This window comes from Fundulus heteroclitus, unplaced genomic scaffold, assembly GCF_011125445.2.
Source record: "Fundulus heteroclitus isolate FHET01 unplaced genomic scaffold, MU-UCD_Fhet_4.1 scaffold_643, whole genome shotgun sequence".
Taxonomy (NCBI): domain Eukaryota; kingdom Metazoa; phylum Chordata; class Actinopteri; order Cyprinodontiformes; family Fundulidae; genus Fundulus; species Fundulus heteroclitus.
The window spans coordinates 15,052-40,137 of NW_023397081.1; the positions used below are offsets into that span (position 1 = coordinate 15,052).

General features: G+C 42.7%; 2 protein-coding genes across 3 annotated transcripts in view; both read right to left on the reverse strand.

The window, feature by feature from the left end:
* Positions 1 to 395: 395 nt before the first annotated feature.
* On the reverse strand, positions 396 to 10,275 carry LOC105930328 (ADP-ribosylation factor-like 5A). Its single transcript, XM_012868501.3, has 6 exons — positions 9,909 to 10,275; positions 5,219 to 5,279; positions 4,931 to 5,078; positions 3,260 to 3,343; positions 1,190 to 1,341; positions 396 to 1,070 (listed from the first exon to the last, which is right to left on the reverse strand). The coding sequence occupies exons 1-6, from the start codon at positions 9,952 to 9,954 to the stop codon at positions 1,022 to 1,024; spliced, it is 540 nt and encodes a 179-aa protein (XP_012723955.1). The 5' UTR covers positions 9,955 to 10,275; the 3' UTR covers positions 396 to 1,021.
* Positions 10,276 to 10,439: 164 nt separating this feature from the next.
* LOC105930326 (calcium channel, voltage-dependent, beta 4a subunit) overlaps positions 10,440 to 25,086 on the reverse strand; it is a gene marked incomplete at its 5' end in the record, with an annotated part of 33,141 nt that continues 18,494 nt past the window's right edge. For both annotated transcript variants that reach the window (XM_036133605.1, XM_036133603.1), the window contains 7 exon segments: positions 10,440 to 13,110; positions 16,798 to 16,974; positions 17,109 to 17,204; positions 18,700 to 18,851; positions 18,986 to 19,095; positions 19,199 to 19,257; positions 24,096 to 24,176. In XM_036133605.1, coding sequence (XP_035989498.1) covers positions 12,847 to 13,110; positions 16,798 to 16,974; positions 17,109 to 17,204; positions 18,700 to 18,851; positions 18,986 to 19,095; positions 19,199 to 19,257; positions 24,096 to 24,176 — 939 coding nt within the window.

A 25,086-nucleotide genomic window follows, 5' to 3' on the forward strand; every position in this document is an offset into this window, starting at 1 on the left:
TGACGAGAAAACATATCCCCCCCAGTGAGTAAGTGGATTAAAACCATGTTTAACAGCGTCTTAGCCAGAGATTCCTTTACTCCGGTAAAAACTGCACTTCTTTGAAGGTGCGTCTGGTTTATTAGTACATTTCAAAGTAGCGTCCTCATTCTGACCCGCTCTCTCGTGCAGTCGCTCCACTCCACTCGACTCGCTGCTCATCGCTCTCCTTAAAAAGAGCCGGGCCCCCCCGAGCTCAGGTGACACGCTCTGCCCCCTAAAGGACTAAAAAAAGAATGAGCGCGGCCGTTTGCCCCGACAGACAAGATTAGGTACAAAAAACCCTGCACCCTCCAAAAAACCCTCAAGTAGTTTTGGTCTAAAAGAAATGCCTAGAAATAAATAAATAAAGGCGGTTCACCCAAACAGATAAAAAGACTTTATTTTAGTGAATTTTCATAGAGACTGAAGGGAAGAGGGCATATTGTAACGTTCCACCCTCAGTCAAACGTGTTTCGGCCGGCCGTTGACCGTCACCCCTTTAAGCATTTTGATGCAGGCACCTAGTTATAGGAGAATACTGGATTGCACACAGAGGGGAGGGGGAGAGGGAGGGGGGGCGATGAAAACCACCACTGCCAGTATGGAAATACTGCAAGGCCACCGTGGGCTCGACTCGCACGGCTGAGGAATACGTCCATGTACAGGTCCGAGCCGGACGCTTCGCCGACTCGTCTGTTTTTTTTTTTTTTACTGAAAAACGAAAGCCGTGCAGAAATCTCTCTTCACATATTCCGTGTCCTCCGTCCCGCTGAAAAAAGTCTCTTCTCTTCGGATGCGTTACATGTCTTTTAGTCAAATAAATTATCACAGGAAAACACAGGATCCTGCCAACAGTCTGTCCGTGTCAGCTTGGAGAGGGAATGGAGTGGAGGAGAAGGCCGTCCAGGAAACCAGACTCATCCCACCCCCCCTTTTTTTGTCTGGAGGCAGAGAAGAAACAACAGAACAGGCAAACTCCCACGCAAAGCCACGAGGGTCATCATCTCACGCGGAGCCGGGACATCATCCACTCCAGACCTTGACACAACCTGGAGGCAGGAAGGACAGGAGAGAGGGACAGAGGTTAGGACAGAGTTTGGTACAGACTGCAGCTTCACTTCTCCTCCTCCAGATAAACACAACAGGGTTCGGCAGACGCTGTTCTCACCCCTCCCCAGTGAGGGCGCAACACGCCTGGATGTGCCACTGGTGGTCTTTGACGGAGGTAAGCTGGAGGCTCTGGGAGATTTCAGCCACAGTCATGCAGCCTTTCACGTCTTGCTTGTTGGCAAATATCAACAGTCCTGCTTTTCGGAGGTCCTGTGCAAGTGAAAAAAAAACAAAAAGCACATTTTGTTTCTGAAGAATAGCCAGCGAGCGTTTTCTAACTTCTTGTTTATGCATCTCGCTATCATTTTCAGTTTGTTTCCTCATACTAAACACTATTTAGTTCCTCTACCACATCCAAAATGTTTAGGGCTATTGTCTGAGAAATGTCAAAGTTTTTGACTCCATTCGTATTTACGGACAAGCATAAAGGCAAAACGAAACAAAAACACATCCAAATCTGTTTGAATGCAGATTTCACTTCAACGCAAATTAAAAGCTAAACCGTCTTTAAATCTTTAAATGTGCATCGTTGTGTTGTTAATTCGAACGCTGGAGCTCAAATTCGATCCCGAGTAGAAGACATAAAGCCAATGACAGAATGAATACAGCCGATATGCATCGTGCATACGCATACATATCAAGTTTTTTTTCCTTCGCTAAAGTTATACATTTAAACTAATCATCAGGGTTCCCACACCTTGGTGACCATCAAATTCAAGGACCTTTCAATTACTTTCCAGGACCAATTTCCTCAAATTCAAGGACCACACATGGCGGCATTTACCTACTGTGACCGCTGAATAGGTTATCATATTTTAATACAATGCAAATTCAATAAAAGACTAAACGGCATAGAAGTTGTTGGGTCAGAAGCAATGCAAGAAAGTGGACTTAATTTATAGCCTACATTGATATTGATCAAATTCATAGCCTACATTTATATCCAGAGTACATGGCTATGCCATACTATATTACATATAAGATGTACATTAGCCTACCGTTTCATGGAATTTTATGGAAAAAAAGTGCAGCATTGAGATGTTCAGAATTATATCAATTTGTTTCACTTACTTTCATCTTTGATTAAGCTAGTTTCTGAAAAGTCGCTAAATATAGCGACAAAGTCGCTGAGTTGGCAACACTGCGTGAATGTAACCTATTGGACGCACATAGGCCTAAACCGTAGCCTACCAACTAACGAAGAAGAGCGAACGTACTTTTGCAAATTAAAAATCTGCGGAATCAACATAATTTTAAAAGATCGTGTGGTAGTAAAATAATGACACACGAGTCGTCATCCGTGTGAACTTTCAACCCCACAAAAAAATTCAAGGACTTTCAAAGGACAAGGTGTTTTTTTGGCTGTTTTCAAGAACTTTCAAGGGCCTTGAATTTCTTTTTTCAGGTTCACAAACTTTCAAGGATTTCAAGGACCCGTGGGAACCCTGAATCATAAGTGTCAAAGGTTTATTGTTTTGCCCTTTTCATTTTATTACATAGCACTGTAGTAGCTGTGAGAGGCATCTGTATCTCAGTGGTAGGAGGTAGAAGCTTCTTCAAGCTTTCAAACTCAACTCGTGTTCCCAAAGCAAACATGTTAGGCACTTCTAAGCATAATAAGCAGCCAGAAATTAAATAATTAGTATTAGCCACCCACTGATATTCTCTAAGGTAGCAAAGTGTGCGATAATCGAGTTCTGGTGAGAGACTGCTCTCCTTCCGCGACCAGATCAGCAAAGTGGTGATTCACCTCGAGTGATCCGAGTCACGTCGAAAGGAGAACTGGAACTGCTTGAAAAACGTCAATCAAGCAAGGAGGAGCGCGGCTTTAACAAAGAAACACACGTCTGAACGTTTGTTCGGCCGCAGAGGACGCGTCGTGTGACGTCGGCCAAACACACAGGGGTTAATCAGAGCACATAATGAGAGGACGGCGTGTTCTCGTGATGCTGAACGGAGCGTGACTTGTACAATCTGGTACAACTTCAGGCACAACCTAACCCCGCTGCTTTTCTAAGCTGTCATGTCTACGAGGGCATTAAACGTCTTCTGCGGAAACTTAGATAACAAACGGTTATAACACTTTGGAGATGACCTTGCGGCATAACGACGGCTAAGCGTGGCTTACTTCGTGTGCTAGCATTCTGTAGAGTTCTTCTTTGGTCACAGAGATGCGCTCTCGGTCTGTGCTGTCGACCACCACGATGACAAACTGGTGGGAGAAAATGAGGCAGAGAGGATCCGTTAGTGGCAGAAGTCGCCGTCGAAGGTTTTCCAGAACGCAGACGCTGCGCCGCACACTCACGGTCCCACTCGTTTTTATCCACAGGCATTCACAGTTATTTAGAGGGAAGTGTGAGAAACACGCGCGCACACCTCCTTTCCACAAATAAAAAGAATTCACAGTTAGTTCAACTTCATCTTTCCTTCACGGCAGATTATGCAAACCAGAGGTATTCATGTTCTGTTCAGTCCTGTTCACCTACTTTATTTGTCTCAAAAAGATTAAAAAATACCATCTTACAATCATTTCTTTATATTTGTCCACAATAAGGGAAAGTGGGAGAGTCCAAATCATTGTTCCTACAAATGTACCTGATCAAAAGTCCAGTTTTTTTTTTTATTTTATTTTTTTTTTTTTACAGCAGCACATAATATTTACGCTTTTATTTTCTTTTAAAGACGGTTAATGTGCTCCTTCTGTCTGAGAGCCATTCTTTGACATTGCTCTCTTTTGTTATCTGTAACATCTATACCCATTAAATCCCGACTGTACTGACATTCTGTACCAATTATTAGATTACAATGAGTTTGGGCTTTGAGAGACATTTATTTATAGACCTTTAAATTCATGGACCTTTTTACTACATGTAAAAAAAACTAGATACATGCATTTGCAAAAACAAGTGCATGTATCTTTCTGTAACAATGCTAACAGGACATTGATGCAATCAGCTATCAGAGAGCTCTCCTGATTTCAGTCTGAATGCTCCTTAGCGCCTTTAGCCATCATCACATGGAGGCTGAAAAACAGATTTATTTACCACCAAAGTGTAGTGCTCTGCCACACATCCCAAACAGCATCCTGTTTGGTTTTTAAATGCACATTTTAAGGGGCCTATATGGTGCAAAATCAACGCTTCTTGAGCTATTAACCATGTTTTGATGCTATTCCTTCATCCGGACCATATCATCAGTAATCCTGGTGATTTGTGCTTTCTGAGCAGCAGCCCCTCCCTGTCCTGGAAAACAAGAAGCCATGATGGGTCTACGTAGCGCGGCCATTGCTCCTGCCCAGAAAACAACACGCCCAACGAGCGGTGATGTGAGGCTCAAAGCTGATTTTTTTTTTTGCTTTTAGCCCCAAATCAGCACAGCGACCAGGCTGCAGCGGCTCCAGGGCGACCTCACATGGAGAGAGGCGGCATCGCAGTGAAGGCAAGCATCTTCATGGTTGGAAAAATAGCGGCAGAAAAAAAAAACCTAATAATTCACAACTAATGAATACTCTGTAGGGCCAAAGGCAATATTTCACCATATATATGCCTCTAGTAGACTTTGAACGGCTTAAAAAAGCAAGACCTAGAACCTTTAAATGACATTTGCTAATCTAGTTTGGCAATGTAAGTTGAGAAGCAGCTTTCCCCAAGCAACACATCAAGATTAACTTTAGTTTTACTGAAAAAAAAGTGTCACTAAAACTCTAATTAAATGTAGGAATCCCCGTTTGATTTGCATATAGCACGCGGGCCGACGTTTTCAATCAGCAGCGAGCTAGCGACGGCAGAACGTGGCTCACCTCTGTGTTGGTGTAGTACGTATTCCAAGACGACCGCAGGGATTCCTGGCCTCCGATGTCCCACATCAGAAAATGGGTGTTGTTGACAACGATTTCCTCCACATTGCTCCCAATTGTGGGAGAAGTGTGCACCACCTCATTCATTGAGCTGCAGCAAAGCGAAAAACATCGACAATTACCAAACTCACACAGCAAACCGAAGAAATAAGCTTTATATTTCCGGAAAAAGGAAAAAAAAACTTGCATATTTGACAACATTGTCCAACATTAGTTTGCAGGGATACTTACAACTGGTAAAGGATTGTAGTCTTGCCTGCGTTGTCCAGGCCGACAATGATGACTTTGTGCTCTGAAAAGCAGAAAGAACAATAATAAAAGTGTGCCAACAACTTTGATAACCTGGGTTTAAAGGCTGCAGATATCTGGATGCCTCCTACACAGACTGCTGAATGTGACGTGAACGCACACTTCCCCTTTGTGGACCCGCCACACGCTCTGGTAACGGACCGACGTGCGTCACCGGGACGCTGATGCTCTGTAAGCTGATTCTTAAACCCGCGGGTCGATCCCGGCAAGCACAAACGTCCCCGGCAGAGACGTTCATGGCGGACGTTTCACTGAAGGACTCTCCGTTCAGAAACAGAAACAAGATGTGACGGGTGGGAACGAAACGCTTTCTCTTTCTGTTGCTGAATAAATAAATAAATATATAAATCAGACAGAATCACTTTGCTTTCTTTTTATACTGTAGGGGCAAAAACCTCAGCCTCGTTCACTCGTTAAGAGCATTAAAGCCTCTTTTTAGCTCCTGGACTTCAGGAAGTTCCCCACATGTCAGATGGCGTGACAAGATGGAAATAAAGGGGAACAAAGACCGGTTCATTAGGAACGATCAAATGAGCAGAAACCAGAGCGCGACGGGAATGAAGAAGAATCTCCACACAACCCAAAGCGCTAACTAACTCCCTGCTCTCTGACACGTGACGCGTTGATGGACTGAACTTAGTGTCCTTTTCTAGTCAAACTGACCGGTCCGAGCGCTTCACACCACATAACCCATAACCCAGGTCAGTAGGCAGCCTGTGGTTAAATGCCTTGCCCAGAGGCACATCAACGTGTGACAGTGAGAGGCTGGAGTTCACCCACTGAGGCACAATGACTTGACTGGGCGAGGCGAGGCGAGGCGGGCGCACTCACAGCACGCGGCGGTAGGTTTGTGTGGTCCTGCATGGGTACGGCCGCGGTCCTTCTGAGGATATTATCTATCAAAACAGAAGCAATTAGGGCTGAACAATTAATCGCATTTTCAATAGAAACGCGATTTAAAAAAATTCCGAATCGCAGAGTCTGCAATTTTTGGCTATGTAACAATTAGGGAATTAGACACGTCCATTAGGTGTCGGTAAAATGTTTGAAGTGGGTTTGCCTCCACATGGAAGGGAAGACAGTTGCAGCAGTGAGATAATCTAATTTTATTACTCGTTTTAGAGTTTATATAATCATACATAGCATTAAGTTCTGGTCAATCAGTTTAATGTTCAACAAGGATTGATGTCCAAATCAACTAAAAGCTGTTCTCTTGAACAATATTCTGATTAATAGAAACATTAAAAGTTCTTGTTTTAAAAAGTCCTTGTTTACAAACGTCTTTATTTAGACGCCATTTTTGTTGCTTGTGGTTAATGCAGAGAAAAGTCAAAATTGCAATTTTGGTTGAAATATATTGTAGGCAGAACGCAGTTTAGATGCTGTGAGTGTTTTAGCAACTAATCTGCACCGCGAGGAAACAAATTGATTTGTTGTTTGTATATGTTTAAAAAGACATGATAAATGAAACTGGGGGGGAAAATCGCATTAAATCGCAATATTAAGAAAAAAAATTGCAATTATCGTAGATTATTTTCCAAAATCGTTCAGCCCTAGAAGCAATCCCAAAAAGGCAACGGGGCTTTAACCACCTTGCACTTAACACTGAGACCAGCGTAAAAAATTATATGTTTAATACTCTCTGGCACACATAGATGCTGATTGGTCCCCACTTTATGACCCCTGAGCAATTAGCGACGGTCAGTCAATTAATTAGGCATGAAGGTGGCAAACAGTCGTCCGCTGAAAGATGGCGAATTAAGATTCAGCAAACTGGCTTTAAAAAAACACACATCTCCAGCGTTACTTTGCTGATTTATACCATTGGTTTGACTTCTCTCACTCTTAACTCTGCTCCATCATCAATAAATACTCACTTCCTCTGCCTGCTCACTTAGAGACGCTCATTTTGTTTTATTGCCCGTCGCTCTCGCCTGGTCGCTCAGCTTTTAACCTCTGAAAGGACAGCAACGTTTCAGCCCCGCTGTATCAGAAGTGCTCCGTGAATAAAGATTGATTGATGGTTGTGCTCGACTGGGGGGGCGAAGGCCAACCGTGAGATTTCATCTAAAATGAGCGACTGTAGCTGTGGTTGCTGATAGATTTACGCCGGTCAGGACAAAAAGACGGCGCGGTTGGTCGTACCTGCGGTTTCCTGGCTGGACGTAGTGCAGGGGGCCATGGTAGAAATGAGGTAATCTAAAAATATATAATCGTCGGCCATGTTGAATTGAACTACACAGTAAAATAGGCCGTTAAACTTGAAACAACGACACTTTAAAAGTGGCAGTTTTGTGATTTAGAGAAGATTGCAGTCCGTTTTACTGTTCCGTGTTTAAACATATTTACATTCCCACCCCCCAATTGTGTAAAAGATTGGTTGGAGGGGGGAGCGGAAACTTTATTTTAAATCACAGGGCGGGCCTCCAGGAAAGGTTTGGGAACCACTGGTTTAGGCAACAAACAGCTACGACACGTTGTTCCTGCCATTCGTTTAGACCAAAACTTTTTGTCACAGGGGGCCAAAATTGAGTACTCAATAGTATTGGAGGGCCAAAAAATATATATTATAAAAAAAAAAAACTAAAATGACAAACCTTTGCAATATTATCAGTATACAAACCAGTCTGCTTTTCTTTAGGAAAGGGATGTAGATAAAAAACTTTAAAAGGTTTTTACTTGGTTGCCTTATTGAAATATGGCCGTCTAGTTTGCTCATTCTTTTGTGCTTTATTGAAGAAGAAAAATAGACAAAAATTGAGTCCATTTTTCGGCAGAAGAACAGAAATTGAGTCAGACTTTCTTTGAAGACACTTACTGTAATTAAGGCCATTTTAATACATTAATTAAAAGCAGATTTTAGTGCATCAAAGCCTGCGTTTGAGTAAAAGATATTATACATTTGTGGTCTTGTTTACCATGAAATTAAAGAAGAGAATGTAAAAAGTGAGGTTAATAAAAGACGATTACTTTGTTTTGTACTGTTTTAAAATTTTCTGCTACAAATTGGCTCTAATTAAAGCTTAAAAAACCAAAAAAAATCAGATGCAACAGGAGACTTGCAGGGATCTCGAAAAGGCCAACGCCTAGATGGGCAGGACAGCTTCGATGGCCGACAAAGCCTCAGGTAGAGAAAGCGCAGTCCGACTGTGCTTCATCAACCTGCAAAAACTAAAATGACTCCCTGTTGAACTTAAAACGGCTTTTTAACGCAGTATTGCAGAGATGCCTGCGCTACAGGCGGCAGTAAGAGGCTTCCAGCAGCACGGGCTCGCTAGTTAAACAGGATAAAAGACAAAGGCTCGCATTGGAAAGCGGATTATTTGAATCTCTTGATTCAGAGACCAATACCGACAATGTTGATTTCTCACGTGTTTGGAGCCGGGGCAGATTTCTCTTTAGGTTTGAAATCAACCGTGCGAAATCAATCGAATCACAGGAAGAAGTTTACAGCGGCTCTGTAAGTCAGCGCTGCAGACTTTAAAACTAAAAGTGTAAAAATGGCGTTTAAACACATACACGGCCATCACATCGCTCAGAAAGATGAAGCTACTCAGGCTTCAAAAACAACTCCAAACACAGCTGGCAAAGTTTTTTTTTTTTCTTTTCAGAAAAACCCCCAACTCTAATCACCAAACAGGATGCTAAGACGTGTTTTACTCAGACGGCGTTGACAACGAAGCTGCAACTGAAAAAGACAGCTGTACGGACTAAGAAGGTCACGCAGGTGTGAAATTCAGCAGCTTGTCTGCAGAAACTGTTGACATCTTCATATGTGGGGCTGTATGTTAAGTTTGTAAAAAATGTCAAACATTTTGCATTCCCACGGGCTCCTACGATGTTTCTAGGGTCAACTTTCCACACTTTCGGGACACAGAGACCTTCCTAACTCAGTATTCATCTCCATCCTTACACAGAACCGGAGAATCTCTCTTTCCAGCAGTAAAGGTCTGGACAGAACCTCTGTGGGGAGATCTGATGGAGGACAAACACAGCAAAGTTCAGAGATCATCAAGCAACAGCAAACAACTTCTACTTCTGTTCAAATCCGCAGTATGGTTGTGAAAGGCCGCTGGAGCAGAGGCGGGTTCGTAGTGAACAGCTGACAGGTTCCGTACGTGGCATGCTGTGGGTCCAAATCAATCGCTATTAAGTAACCAGCATAGCTGATAAGGTGCTGAGCTAACGCCGGCAGGGCAAAGTCAGCGCGACTCTCACTGATCTCCGGGTCTCCGTCCCTTCTGGTCGGGATGATCGCCTGGGAACGAGCGGCGTTCCGATCGGAAGATCTCTAAAGACACGGTTTCGCTTACCTCCGCTCCGAAACCCGAGAGCATAAATAATGCAGCGCACGGCTAACCCCCAAACAGCGAGCTATAGCAGAAAAGCGCCTCGGTCAGCAGTTTAAAAAAGCTCCACGGTGGCTTCATAAAAGCGGCCTGAGCCACGCCGCCGCGTCCACCATCACACCGGGAGACATTTCTGCGCCCTGAAAGCTGCCTTCTTGGCTAATAAGCGAGAGCCAGCGGGGCCTTCTCCCCTAAGCCAAAGAGGCCAATTAGCTTCCACGTCCTCGACCATTTTACGTCCAGCGGCGACGGAGCGCTCTTACCTTGGTGATTGAAAAGCCTCCACAGCTTCGTGAATAGTATCCCCATGGCTAACGGCGAGGTTCTCCCGGTGCCAGCGTTGTAAATATCGGCTACCCTCCGTAGCTAGCTAGCGTCGGTGATAATGTACTCCTATCAACTTGACCTAGCTAGCTAGCCCGGTAACTACACGGACAACGAGCTGGGAAAGCGTTTAACTGCGGCCTCCATGCTGCCGTCGCCCGGTATCCCCTAACAAGTCATCTTCCAGAAGAAAGGACGTGAAAATAGGACGGCTAGGAAGGAGAGAAACGAGGCAAAAAGCGGTAACCAGTGCGGCTAAGTGGTGGATATCAGCTGGCTGTTGTAAAGTGCGCTGGGCTGTCAAGTTGGCGCATGCGCATGATCACTCCGGTATAATATAACATAATAGAATATAATTTAATATAATATAATAGTATATTATATCATATTATATAATAGTATACCATATAACAAAGTATTATATAATATAATAAAGCATAATATATTTTATAAAATAAAACTGCCACCCATACAGCGTAGTTGTATTTTATTAATACAGTTGTAAAATGACAATGCACATATACTTCTAATTAATGCATCTTTCTCACACAAGCAGTTATATTTTCAGATTTTCAGTTAATGCTCCTCTATTTGAAAAAAAAAAAAAAAACAACAGCAACGACGACGACAACAAAAAAAGATAAATCTCTTTCTGTTTCCTCCTGATTTTACTGCAGCGTGTCGTTTATGACCCATATGGATTGAAAAGAACCGCATGGGTTTGTTACAAAGTTCAAGAGCGTGTCACTTTGAGACCGTGTTTATTGGCAGTGTACGTTTAGATGAAAAACACAGGAAAATCCACCACATTTGTAAAAAAAAAAAAGCAGCATGTAATAGACGTGAACTCTGTTAAAGACGAGAAAGAGGTGATACGACAGCTGATTCCAGTGACTGAACGCTACCGATTTTAATCCAATCGGCTCTAAAACGTAATAAAGCAGGTCAGATACGGAAGAATCCCTTTTCCCTGTTCCATATATGCATCAAAACCTAAAACTAGTCATTTTGTAACTATTTTACAATTGTAAACACATCAAGACATCATGTCCTTTGATGCAATTTGTTTTGGGTTTAGTAAAACTCAGACAAAGATCAGGCTGGTGGTCCTAAACTCCATCCATTGATAGTCACGTTTAAATGTTAGTATTGGCCAGCAAAGCTCTGATTGGCACATTACTACAGCAAAATCTGGCCTTACTCACGTAATTTTCCATCTATCAAGAGTTTCTAATGGAAATTGAAATAATACAAAAAGCTGCAGGGTCAGGATCATTTTCTACTCTATGAATATTTTTCAGTAATTTTAGAAAACCGTTAAAAAATTATATATATTTTTCTAATTCTGAGATATTTGCAAGATCCTGACAAAAAAAAAAAAAAAAAAAAAAAAAACATTCCATGAGATTTACCAAAACTGAAACTTTAGACAGAAGGCGATTACTTTCCTGTAATTTCTGACAGTATTTACACATGGAAGACCTCAATATGTCACAAACTAAACACCGCTCTCATTTATTGTAACCATGCCCTGCTAAATGTATATCTCAAGACAAAAGCCAAAGGCCTATTACATCATTCCATTACAGCTACAGTGCCTTACAAAAGCATTCACACCCTTTGAACATCTCTGCATTTCATCAACCCAAAATTCAACGTATCTTTGAGATTTTATGCGGTAGATCAACGTATCTTACCAGATGTTTGTGCGGTGAGAGAAAAAGAATACATGGCTTTCAAACGATTGTTTACTAAATCTGAAAAGTGTGGCGTGCATTTGTATTCAGCCCCCCTGAGGTGACACTATTTAGAAACCGTTTTTGCTGTGCATTTCAGCTTGAAATCTTTCAAGCAAATCTACCAGCATGGATGGAAGGCATGCGTGAACAGCAATTTTCAAGTCTTGCCATTCTCATTTGGATTTAGGTGTGGATCATTTTAACAACTCAACGTATTCCATAGTGGCTCTTGGTGTACTTCACCCTAAACATAGATATTTTGGGGCCTCCAGCAGGTTTTTCCAGGATTGCACCTTATTTAGCTCCCTCTTTCCACCCTCTCAGGTAAGTATCACCACAGTATGATGCTCCCACCACCTTGTTTTATCCCAATATAACGTCAACTGTGAATATTCTTGGTAGGCACTGTATATTAAATAGTACACCTAAAATTAGATTCCTGCCAGAAGGGAAAGATAACAAACGCTACACTTCCAGGTCTTAGTGACCTCTCGTTCCTGAGGTTTGGAGCCTTAAATGTCTCTATATCTGCACGATTTTGGAAACGAAAAAAAAAAAAAAGATTTCTGGGAAAACAAAGAAGGGGTACAGGAAGCAACTGGATGGACAAGCTTTTAGGAGGCTCTCCCACTCAGGTTGAGGACAGTGGCACACAGACGTATGAATATTGGCATATGTTGCTCCCCTCAGCTCTAAGTTTTGTGCTGAGTGGCTAATCAAGGCAGTATACTGTCTGGCACTGGCTTCACAGCCCCGCCTACATGCTACAGGGGCAGCTGAGATGGCAGGGGAAGCGTAGAAGAGCCCACTCCCCCGCACATTCCCTCGCAAGCTACTTGTGTGACGTTTTAAAAACGAGCTCAACTTCCACCATTCCATCGAAACATAGTTCTTGTGCTACATGTCCACCCCCACACCCCACCCCCGTATTCACATCATAGCAAAGGCAGTTTTTGTTTATTAGGTTGTAAATGTCCATTTAGCAACAACCAAAGTCAAATGGGGATACGAGGTACTACACAGACATAAGAGATCGTTCCAGTTCACATGGCTGTCGTAGGTTTAGCGGGACGTTAGAGCGCCTGACGCGGCCTCGGCTCTCGTGTTCTCGGTGGATGTTTGGAGAAAAAGCATCAGCTCAGAGCCTGTGCCTGGATTCCTGGCTGTAGCCCCCGGGGGATCCCCGATTGCGGTGAGGCTTGTAAGAGTCCTGATAGGGGTCCTGGTAGTCCTCCTCTATCAGTGGAGAGTGGTCCCTGCTGTGCTGCGAGCCCGAGGACAGGCGGTTGCGATTCTTGCGCGCCCGTTCGTTGTGGTAGTTCTCGTCTGCAGGCATCAGGCTGCGGCGCTCGACTGGGGAATGGTCAGTTGTTGTGTGGTTGCTGTTTCGATTCTTTTGGGCCTGTTTCAGAGAGAAACATAATGGATGTAGTTACATATGTTTGTATATACATTATACAATGTATATAAAAAAAAAACACTCGTAGACATTTTCCTCATCTGATATCACCTCAGACCAAACTTTTCCTGTTTTAAGCCGGGCATACACTGTACGAGTTTTTCAGTCGTGGTACTTATATACATCTCAAACTGTGCGACGGAACCGCGGGTTTAAAAGTTCACCGCTCACGATCTGTGTTGGGGCGACGCTCGGACGCGACCGGAGTGCTCACACTGTACGTTGTGCCCCGATGGGTGACAGGGACCCAGACCAGGGGGTCGAGCCTGGCTCGGGCGAGGCCCACGGGAGGCACCGGGCGTCGGGGGGACCGGGGGGGGAGAGGAAAGACGAGACGCCCCGGCGGCCGCGCGGCACGGCAAACCGCCCGGCCCGCGTACGGAAACAGACGGCCAGCGCGTTGCGGACCAGAACACTCGCCCTCCCCAACCCCCCCGCGAGCCGACGTCCGGGCCCCGCGGGTCCCGGGACCGTGCGGAGGTCGCTTCGGGGACACCCGCTCCACTCTGAGGGGAGGAATCCCCTCCCAGAGGGCGCCCCCTCTTAGCTCTGCTTGAACAGCAGGATGCGCTCACGAAAACCTCACGATGGCCGACTGAATTTCAAACATGTTTGATTTTCAACCGACCGTCCGATTCCTGATCGGGAGGTAGTCGTGAGAAGCCAGTCGCCCCTCCTCCCCCCCGTACGATCAAGCTGAAATTCGGCCCGATTCAAAAAAATGCTCGCACGACTGAAGAATCGGCCCGAAAAGGGGAAAAACTTGTACAGTGTACGCTCGGGTTGTTAAGATTACCCACGTTATTTCTCTTTGCTAAATTCCAGAATAATGAGGGAAAGAATATTTACATATTGGTAATTGGTAGAAATACCCTTTAAACAGTGTGATTTGGTTCACATGTTTGGGTGTCATTTTACAAACTACTTAAAATGATTTGCTTGGAATTTGGCCCAAATGGGAAGACCCATTTGTGTCCATACTTTTGACTTCCTGACTGAGATGATGCCTCAATATTTTCACACAATGTTCTTTCCCCCCCATAACAGCCTCACACTTCTTTGTTTGGACAGATGAACGTTGCACCATCCGGTAAATTGTACCCGAGGAGAAATCAGACACCGTGATTCTCTACCTGATATGTTTTCTGATCTTCAGGGGATTTTTGTCTGAAAAAAGGAAGAAGAGTGTCTCTCTCGCTTTCTCTCTCTCTCTCAAGGGGTGGTTTAGAACAAATGTCAGCCAAAGAGGAAATAAAAGATGTGCGTCGTTTTATGAGGCGCATGCAAATATCTCCTTTCGACTTCAAATGTAGTCTTGCTTTGTTAAGTCTCCACATGACACTTTGAAAGCCGGCTGTGAAATATGCGGTCTTAAAAATAACACTAAATATGACAAAATAAAAGCTTTAATCCTATACCTGTAAAACGTGAAAAGATTAAAGTAATTTCAACATAGATTCACTTTTTTTTTTTTTTTTTGGATCTACTGTATATTAACCTTCACAATGCAACTGCCATCTGGTGCAAACACAAACACCAGCAGAGCATAACAGACTAAAAATACACTGGCTTTTAGCAAAACTGCCTGGATGTTTGCCAACGCTGTAAATAGGATACCCGTCCAATCTGAAGAGATCTGGTATGAGACTATCTCTCTGGATAAGTTAAAGACAAACACGCATTGTTTAAATGTGAAAACAAAGGCCCGTGACTCAGAGTATAAAAAAAAAAAAAGAAACAATGACTTTTGGGAGGATGGAAAAAAAAAAACCTGTCTGATGTGACGATTTGAAATGTCTGGCTGTCACGAAAAACAGGTTTTCAAGTTCTTCATTCTGGAGCTCAGCAGCAATCAAAACATACAGCGAGTCTCGTTAAGAACTATAAACATAGGCAATTCAATTAAAAAAAAAAACACTTAATTGATCCCTAAGGGAAATGAAATAGCAGAGGTGAACAGTCCCAGTCCCTCAGTTTGCTGTTGCAGGAACACCCAAATATGATAGATGGATGCTTATCTATACCTAATGTATAGTGCCTTGCAAAAGTCTTAACTTGTTCCTCATTTTTTCGTCTTTCAATGACAAACGTCAAAGTATTTCTATGGTACGTGATAGGCCAATACACAGTAGCACACAATTTCCGGGCTAAAGGAATTTGACTTGACTATATCTGAAGAGTGTGATGTGCATTAGTATTTAGATCCTTAACAAAACACGAGGATCAAGAAACTAACCAGACAGGCGAGGGATAAAGTTGTAGAGGCGTTAAAGCAACATCCCCGGCCTTTGATCTTTTCACAGAGACCAGTTCAGTCTTTCATTGTGAAACTGAAAGAATACGGCATTAGTGTGAACAAGTCAAGACACGACCGTCCACCTGAACTGGAAAGGCAAAGGCAAGAGGAGGATTAATGGAAGAAGTGGCAAACAGGATTGTGGAAAGTATATGGGACCTGTAGAAACCAACGGCTCAGGCGGGGAAATCTGTTGCCAGCCCTATTATTAGTCGTGCGATCCGCAAATTTCACCTTTCTAAAAGAGTGACAGGAAGAAAGCTATGACTGAAACTACACCTTAAGGACAAAGGACACTGAGGACCAAAATGTTCACATTTTGGACAAAGAAGACAGATGGTTTGAAAGGGGTGTGAAGGAAGCCATCTACGTTAAGAGAGAAAGACCAACCTTAAACAGAGGAGGAGGCCTTAGGTTCCAACTCTCAAAAACTTACAACACAGCTATAGGATTAATTCCGGCCAGTCATCACCTTAACTCTCACCCTCATTCGGGTGATCATAACATTGTTCCTGTAAGCCAGGCCAATAACGACCCTAACAACTCCTCGTTACAGAGGAGTGGACCAGTTTCGGTTCAATCTGCTGGCTTAATGGCTTTAATGACCGCCCATTACTAAGGGGTGGACCTGTTTCGATTGAATTTGCATGTTATCTAAGCCGTTGCAAGGCCTTTGTTGGGCAATGGTATAAAGCTTGTTACTCCGCATTACTCCAGACTTTTTTAATTGAGAAAGCTTCCGGGAGAGGAACGAATCGTCTTCAACAACGGAAAACAAGTCCAGTTGCTTTGTTTTTTACTTTTTTTTGGAACTATGACTGAAAGAAAGTCCTGTTTGAAGTTTGCCACAAGTCATGTAGGGAACACAGCAAACATGTGGATAAAACCAAAATGGAACCTTTTGGCCTAAACAAAAAATATGTCTAGCAGCAAAACTAGCTAAACTCAGGACACACGGTGGTGGCAGTATCTGGTGGGGATGCCTTCTGTCAGCACGGATAGGTCAGAGCTAATGGGATAATGAATGAAGCTGACTACAGGTAAATCCCAAAGGAAAACCTTTTAGAGTCTAGTCAAAATCCAAATTTTCAAAAGTCTCAAAAAAAAAAAGCTTCAGCTGTCAGATATGAACAAACCGACTTTTTGAAGACTACTGGAAAGCCGTCTCAAAACTGTAGTAATAGATTTTACTTTGTGTAAGGGTAAATCTTTGCACCTGGTGTGCACTCGCAGACCGAGAACATGTGGACAGAAATGTGTATAATGGATATTGTATATTAACCAACGGAACACGTAACCAGAAGCCACGTTTTTGTTCAGCAAGATAAGTTCACCTGAATGGCAGCTGGATATGGGGAGAGGGCAGTGGAGCCCAGATTGCGTCCCAGCAGGGGGTTGAGTGGCGTACTAAGTGAAGTATGGGTAGCACGCCAGTACGCCTCCAGATATTCTGCCAGGTGTTCACAGGCATCTTCAAGCTGGTTCTCGTCCAAAATAATATCAAACATTTCCTGGGGACGGGAGGGAGAGAGGGCAATGTTGCAACTCCATACAAATGTGGTCACAACACAAGTGGAGAAAAAATGAATTGTAATTTTTGCTGCTTGATGATTTGTATTTCAAAGACTGCTTAAAGTATACTCACGGATGGACACTGAGCTAGTTTTTCTGCAGCAACAAGCTGCACGTTTAAGTGTTTGCTTTGGGACTTTCCTCGTGATTTGATTAGACGCTGCAGGACCTGTTTGCACATTGAAAGTCAAAAAACACAATTAAACACCTCTAACTGTGGAATAAATACAACAAAACACTTACTATTAAAAATTCTTGCATGTTAAAATGCTCCTTGTTTTGCAATTTTTACATACGGTACCATTGAAAAGTATAAACACCCCTTGAACCGTTTCACATCTTGTTACAGTCAGACCACAAACCTCTATTTGTGCAGGATTTTATGTGTTAGGAGTTAGACTAACACAAGGTGTTAAAAATTTGCCCCAAAAAATACAGATAAAAATCTGAAAAGTGTGGCCTGCATTTGTATTTAGCAGCCTTTACCTTGATACCCCTAAATAGTTGCAACAAAGGTAGCAATCAAAGAGCTGACAGGTCAGGGAGGAAGTGGTCAGGATGCTGAAAATAAATTTTGAAAATCTTGCAGCGCGCGGTAATTTATTACCTGAACTACAAAGCTACCAAACATGAACGTCCATTTAAATTGAGAGCCTATGGAAGGAGGGCATTAATATGAGGAGCTACAAAGATTCATGGCTTAAGAGGGGAAGAATCTGTGTAAAAATGAGCTTTTAGTTATGAACTCTCAAAAGCTGGCTTTTATGGAAGAGTGGCAAAGAAGAAAGCTGTTCTTGTAATAAAGCCTTTAAGAAGTCTCATTCAAAGCTATAGATGACTTAGCAAACACGTGAAATAAGGTGGCTGAACATTTTCTTCTACATGCACAATACTGCGGATCCCCCTGAAAACTACCAAAGGTGAGACATGGTGGTGGCAGCAACAGGCTGTAGAGATATTTACCCAAGAGAGTAGAATACTTGTGCATGACATACTTTTCGGATTTGTATGAAAAATACTGCTTCTCAATGGAGAAGCAGTAAAAAAAAAATCTGAAAACAAAGGTGTTATAGTTTTAGTCTGTTTCTTATCACTTCCTCATCATATGTTACTTTGTGTCAGTTAACCACGTGGCATGCCAAATACAATCTGCCGGTTTTAATGTGAAATAAAGAAAGGCTAACCTTGGCTGCAAGCTTGGTTCGGTCCCGCCTCAACCGTTCGGGACCGAACCAAAAACTGTTTGGGCCAATCACGTTGCGGTATTGTGGTTTAAGGCGGGACATACAGCTGTGACTAAAGCAAGAGCTGCTGAGCCCACAGCCATACCAAAATAAACATGGCAACATAGAAGAACAGCAAGAAGTGCCTTGACCATAACTTGTTGTGGTTTCTCATGTATATGCTGATTTAATTTTCATTTAATTCCGTGATTGGCTAAAACCAACCGTTGGTAGGCGGGCACTAGGCCCAGTCGGCTCGGAAAGCTCTGCTGAATGTCCCTCCTTTCCTCGAATGGATTCGATGGGAGCAGACCCAAATTGATAACGTGCAGAACGGAGAGCGCTACACTTTATCAATCTTCCTGGCCAGGAAAGGTTTAAGGGGCACAAATTATAACGCACAATGGCGTTGCACATATAGTATCCTGCTTGGAGTCTTACCTTAGGAGATGACACCTTAACGTGGACAATTATGGGAGCTAATGAGGTCTTAATAAGCTGTGCTGGGTGATTAATGGTGTCAGCATCCAAAATCACGAGCTGCAGAGATCGGGCCAACTCAAAGATCCTTTCTATCTCACTCTGGACCTCAGCTACAAGAAAACAAGAACACATAGCAAGGCAGCGATGAACAAGAAGGAATACGAGACTAAACGTAGGGCTTTAATCTGCTCAGACACAGACAAGACATGCACATCATTGAGCGAGACAGTTCCTGGAGCTTTACCAAGGTTGGAGCGGGTGTTGGATCTCTCAATGATGGCCCGCTTACTGGGGTTGTTAAGTACTGACCTCTTGGCCAACGATATATCAGCGGTAACCCTCGTGATGGATATCCTGTGACAACACAAAACACGAACGTCAGGGGGAGGGGGGGAGCACAACGGCAGCACGGCGACGACCCGACAGCAGTCAGTGCTTTTTGATGTTGGCCGCTCACCTCCCATCAAACCTGTGCTTCAGGAAGTCAAACAGCGCTTTCTGCATCATATCCGTTACCTGCAGCCACGAGTCAGAGAGGCGGGAGAGAAGAAAAGAGAAATTACCGGAGGATCGCAAAGGAGAGAAGTGCTGGTACCGATTTCTCCAGTTTTGAAATTGTTGCTGCAACAAAACGTCAGCTCATCAAACACATTTCATATCAGAGACAAGCTGACTAACACAGCAGGGATTTGCCTTTGGTTCCACTTTGCTCTTTATGAAGACATTTTGAATATAAATATAGAAAAAGGGGAAACAAAAAAAAAGTGTTGTAGATATGTAGCTGTAGGCTACAGTGTTTTACAAAAAAGGAAGACAAGGCTGAATTAGAGCAAAAACATATGGCAACAATCAGGAGAATCTGAGAGACAATCTGGGGAAAGAAGAAGTCTGCGTGGTGTTTTTTTTTTGGAACCAGGGCGCTGTAGCGCTGACCTGAAGGTAAAAGTCTATATGGTTTGTGTCCAGGATGTGTGGGGTCTGCACAGATTTTAGCTGACCTCTTCCTGACCCTGGACCTGTACAAGTCCTGGATGGAGGGAAAAGTCCACCTTGACCATCTTCCCTGCAGTAGTAATTGTTTGTTGTAGTTTGGACCTGACCTGTTTGGCCGTTGAGCCAAACCACACAGTGAAGGGTTCGCACAGGACCCACTGTGTCACTGCAGTTTAGAAGATGAGGGTTTTATAAACAAACAAAGTCTAACATTACCCATCCATCATCTGTACCCGCTCATTCATCCAGGGTACGTCTAACGTTAGGTTGTAGACAAAAGATCTCAAACAGCAATACATTATTCCCTGACTTTAAAAAACAAAACAACCTCAAGAACAGATGAGAGCAAAAGTCACAGCCAACCATCAGTCTGGGATGGATTACAAAGCTGTTTCTAAGCCTTTGGGATTCCTGCAAACTACAGTGTGAGCCATTAGCCACAAGTGAAAACAGGGAGCAGTGAAGAAAGCGACCTGCTGTAGATGATGGAACCATCAATTCTACTCTCTAGCAGACAACTGGGAAGGGCGACGTCGGACCATCTGTGACCTTTTTAAGCTCACTGAGGTTACGTAATAGAAGAATGACCCAAACCAAAAAAAAAAACTAAAGAAGTTTTTATCAGCACAAATTACCTACTTATATGATGCTGTGGTGTGGCCTTAAACAGGCTATTCATGCTAGAAAAAAAACCTCTAATGTGATTGAATTAAAACAATTCTGCAAACAAGAGTGGGCCAAATTTTCTCAACAATGATGTGAAACATTCAATGGCTGTTATTGCAAACTCTGGACAGCAGTCAGTGTCACCAAGGGTGGAAGAACAACTTATTGGTTTAAGTTACTTTTTCACAAAGGGCCAGGTTGTTTTGGAAAGCGTTTTCCCTGGATAAATGAAAACTTGCTTTGCATTCTGCATTAATTCAAGTCATGTGTGCCTGATTGCAATTGTATTAAGTTATTTTATCCATCCATCCATTTTCTAACATGTCTATTGAGTTATTTTATTTATTTTATTAATTTTATTGTTTTATTTTTATATACAGTACTTCTTCACAGCACTGTAGTTAACAATAAGTTATACAAGAGATCAATATAAAATGATTGCTATAAAAGTTTACAATATTCATCCTGTCAAACATATATTATGTTCAAATGCAGCAGAGAACATACAGAAGCATCCTATTATTCATTCTGATGCAAGGTCCACTGAGCCACATCAATGCATTACACACTCCACCGAGCTGGACCTTCCAGTGCTCACAGGGTGTTGGAAAAAGTGATTAGGAGCTGCAATGTGTTGTCAGCATCACTGATGTACAGGTGAATAATTGGTGGCCATCCCGGGGTAGAGTCCCGGCCCGTGGACTTTTGCCACGTGTGTTCACCCTCTCTCTCAACCTTAATTCGTGTCAGCTTAGCGTCAAATAAAGGCCAGTAGTGCCAAAAAAAAAAAATGTAAGCTCAAGAACCGACAGGTGATAAATAATCAAACTGATTTTATTTTAAGTAGATACACCTGGTCTGGCGTTCTGTTAGCTGTGACATCATCCAGGGGATGCAGATCATCCGCTATTACCATAAAACATAGAAAGGATTCCTGGATCAATGTGTGCTTCTGTGCTTGTTTGTCTCTCTTGTTGTGTCTCTGCTCTGTCTTCTCTAACCACCAGTCGGTCGAGGCAGCTGGCCGTTCATACTGAGCCTGGTTCTGCCAGAGGTTTTCCTTCCTGTTAAAGGGGAGTTTTCCTCTCCACTTTCGCTTTATGCATGCACAGTATGACGGATTGCTGCAAAGCCATGGACAAAACAGGTGACTGTCCCCTGTGGCTCTACGCTCTTTGCATTTTCCGTTTACTGAAATGTGCTATACAAATAAATTTGCCTTGCCTTACGCTCTTTCAGGAGGAGTGAATGCTGCTTGTCAAGACTCAATGCAATCTGTTGGATTTCCTTAGATAGGAAATGTTTTGACCAATCTGTCGGTATGATTTCATTGGATTTGAATTTGTAAAGTGCGTTGAGATGACGTGTTGTGAATTGGTGCTATATAAATAACATTGAATTGAATTGAAAATAACCATGGAGAACCTCTGGGGGGACAAAACACAATATTTTTCCATCTTTAAAGCCTCGCTTAGAGCTTTAAAGATGGCGGGAGACAGCTACGTGTCCTGCAATACAGTTGAGAAGAAGGTGTGTCCATTAAGCATTGAATCGGATTTTCAGGCCTGCATTAATGGGTTTATGCTATTGACACGGATGTTGGGTAGGTTTGACTGAAACGTTGAGTCTGAACTGTCCTTTGTGTTCTTCACAGCCGACACACCATGGAGTCCGTGTGTTGAGCTGCAGCGTATCTGGGTTGCCCCCCACTAAAAACTTGCCAATTCCTCTCTGCCGTTGTCATAACGTTTTTGCAGGAAGCAGTGTGTTGTTGTGGGGCAGCAACATTCCTTATAAGAAAAACAAGGCTCGTCATCACTGGAGGCAATCTCAGTGCAGAGGGATGTGAGGATGAGACTCTGCGTCCATTGGCGACCTCAGAGTTCCACTCCTAATGACCAAACTCTAAATCTTCATCTTCATCTTCTTTATCAAAGACAACCTGCTGAATTTGAGATTTGAAAAGAGTGAACAACTTTCTTGCAATTCTTACCTCAAGCCATTGAACACCGGTGGGATCAGCTTGAGCGCGCCATTTGTGCCACAGTGACAAAAAACAACAAAATTGGCTGACTTTGGTCGTTTATTTACAGAAAAAAGTTCCTGGTGTCCTGGAGAAGTGTGCAGCTGGGTCTGATCTTTCACCGCCTATAAAACCCCCAGCTCTACAGCTACTCTTCTCCATATCCTCTTTTTAAGTTTCATAGTTAGAACAGCTATTTTAACAACGCACTTCAACTCCCTCTGAGTCTGGATCTGCTTTTAGTTTCAGTAGTCTTTCTCTGACACTGTATTTCTGTGCTATTGAGGCCCTGGATTTTTTTTAATTAATAAAATGTTAAAGTGCAAAAATATCTTATTTCTTCAAACTACAGTGTTCCAATCCAGTAATCGAAACTAAGCATCGGGTACTGGCAGACAGGCTGTTTGCCATTGGCAGAGAGGTTTTGGCAGGTTTTTCACAGGCACAACCCACATACTTACCTCTGCTGTTCAACCTGCAAACGCATTTGCAAATGTCGTTTAAAATGGCATAAACAAGCCTTTCAACAGTATGCAATTTATTGCTTAGAAGCATTGTTATAACAAAGGAATAATAACTGACCAAAACATAAAGTTTAGGATCTTCTCTTGAAAATATTTGTGTAAAATCAAGGTAAGGCAAGGCGAGCACCTTTCAGTAACAGGACAATTCAAACTGCTAACATGATGAAAACATAAGAAGAGAAAACACATAGAAAAAAAAAAGTTTGAAGAAAAAATAAATCCTTTTCTGATCTTTCTATCCATTTGTTACCCAGCTGTACTTGTTCTGACCAGAGAACTATCCCTGAATACAACGGGGAAGATGGACATATCTGAGATAAATGAATCAAAGCAGGCGACGGTCTTCTCTCCAAATGTCCCTTTGATGAATTCAAATAAGCTTGATGGTTGCAAACATTTCACAGGGGCTTAACGTCCTTTGTGACAGAATGTGGACCCCCTGATTGAAGATGTGAGTGCATATGCAATCTACATCTTTACTAGCAAGAGATTGCTTGCAATTGTGCTGCTTATATCCTTAGAGAAAACTTTACAGCCAACGGTATGTCAACCTCTATCATTTAATAAATAGCTGATACACTACGCAAATCTCCTTATTTATTGTCTCCCACTCAACCAGCAGAAACAATAGCTCTAGTAATAAAAGAAAAAATAAGTCGTCGGCTCTAACTGTACTTCAGAACTGAGTCATTGCATTAAAAAAATAAAAAAAATCAACAGCAACAGCTGTCTGATATGAAATAGATTTAGGATGTTTACCACCAACATGCTTCATTTCAAAACCCGTGGCGTGGTTCACATTATTCTGTTTCTAATTTCGACCCGTGCTCCACTTTTTCAGACCGATGCGGTTTACCCAGAAGGTTGTTACCAAGGCAACACCGGAACGGGAGGCGAGGAGCGCGATTCCATGACAACCCGACTTCCCGTGCTCCCGTCACCTTTTCTGGGTTTGCATTTTCAACTGATAATAAGAGAGCCCATTTGATCTTAATGTACAGAACAGAAGGGCCCTGCAGAACGAGCGCGCTGTGTGCCGTGTCTCAGACGCGTGTTATCAGACGGGAAGACTGGCCAGGCTACGTAAGGCTTCCGGTCTATGAAGAAAATCCCCCCCGAGATTTACAAAATGAGGCAGATAGACCTACCTCGTAACCTTTCAGGGACGGTCCTACCAGGACCACCGGCCTCATAGAGGGAACCACATCGTATGGAGGGACGTGTTCCGCCTGGAGTGGAGAGAGCACACAGCTACGGTCACATTGCGTCAGCGTCAGCCCAGCTCTCCAGCTCACCCATGTATCTTGATGTAACTCTGATGTGGTTATTTTATAATCACTATTTGTCTCAGTTGAAAATAAATAATTGGGAAAAATCTCTGTATTTACACTGCAAAAAGGGAACTAAAAGTAAGTGAAATTTTCTTGAAATCAGTGTATTTTTCCTTGATTTGAGAAGCTAAATAAGATTATCTGCCAATGGAATGAGTATTTTTACCCCTAAAATAAGATAATTAGATATCCTGCACTTAAAATAAGATGAATTGTTCCTATTTTAAGTGCTCCTATTTTAAGTGGAACAATCTTATTCCATTGACAAATAGTCTCATTTAGCTCCTCAAATCAATGAAAAATACACTGATTAAGAAAATTTTACTTACTTTTAGTTCCCTTTTTGCAGTGCATTTATTTTCACAGTAAAACTGCACAAAATGTTGTCAGCTAAAAAGCATTGAGAATCAATAGATTTTATTCTTATTACGACACAGTTGAAAATAGGAAAAAAATTGTATTCTGAGTTAGCAAGAAGAGAATCGGGGTTCTCCATTTATTCAGCATTCCTTTATTGCTTCTTGCAAGAAGAAGAATGAGAAGAGGTTACAAGAAAAAAAGGCCTGTGCCCCAAATATGCCCTGCAGCTGCTTTGTTCCAAAAAAACAAAAAACAAACAAAAAAAACATTGCCCTTTTAACCATCTCGTTTTCCAGCAATGGCCTTCACGGCCCGACTCCTCTGAGCCGCTCCCTCTCTTAGACTAAACAGAGCCGACCATGACTTAGGCCTTCAGCTCTGCAAAACAGAGGGATTACATATATCAGGCTAAACAAAGTCATAAAGAAAAGCTAATTTCTAAGCTCCT

Bases quoted from the DNA above. Each gene is read 5' to 3' on its own strand.
- LOC105930328 (XM_012868501.3), bottom strand. From the start codon at position 9,954: ATGGGGATACTATTCACGAAGCTGTGGAGGCTTTTCAATCACCAAG. The intron at 3,344-4,930 runs GTGAGCCACGTT...TTCTCCCACCAG, and splicing joins CGTACTACACCAACACAGAG to TTTGTCATCGTGGTGGTCGA. The intron at 1,071-1,189 runs GTGAGAACAGCG...TCCTGCCTCCAG, and splicing joins TGCGCCCTCACTGGGGAGGG to GTTGTGTCAAGGTCTGGAGT.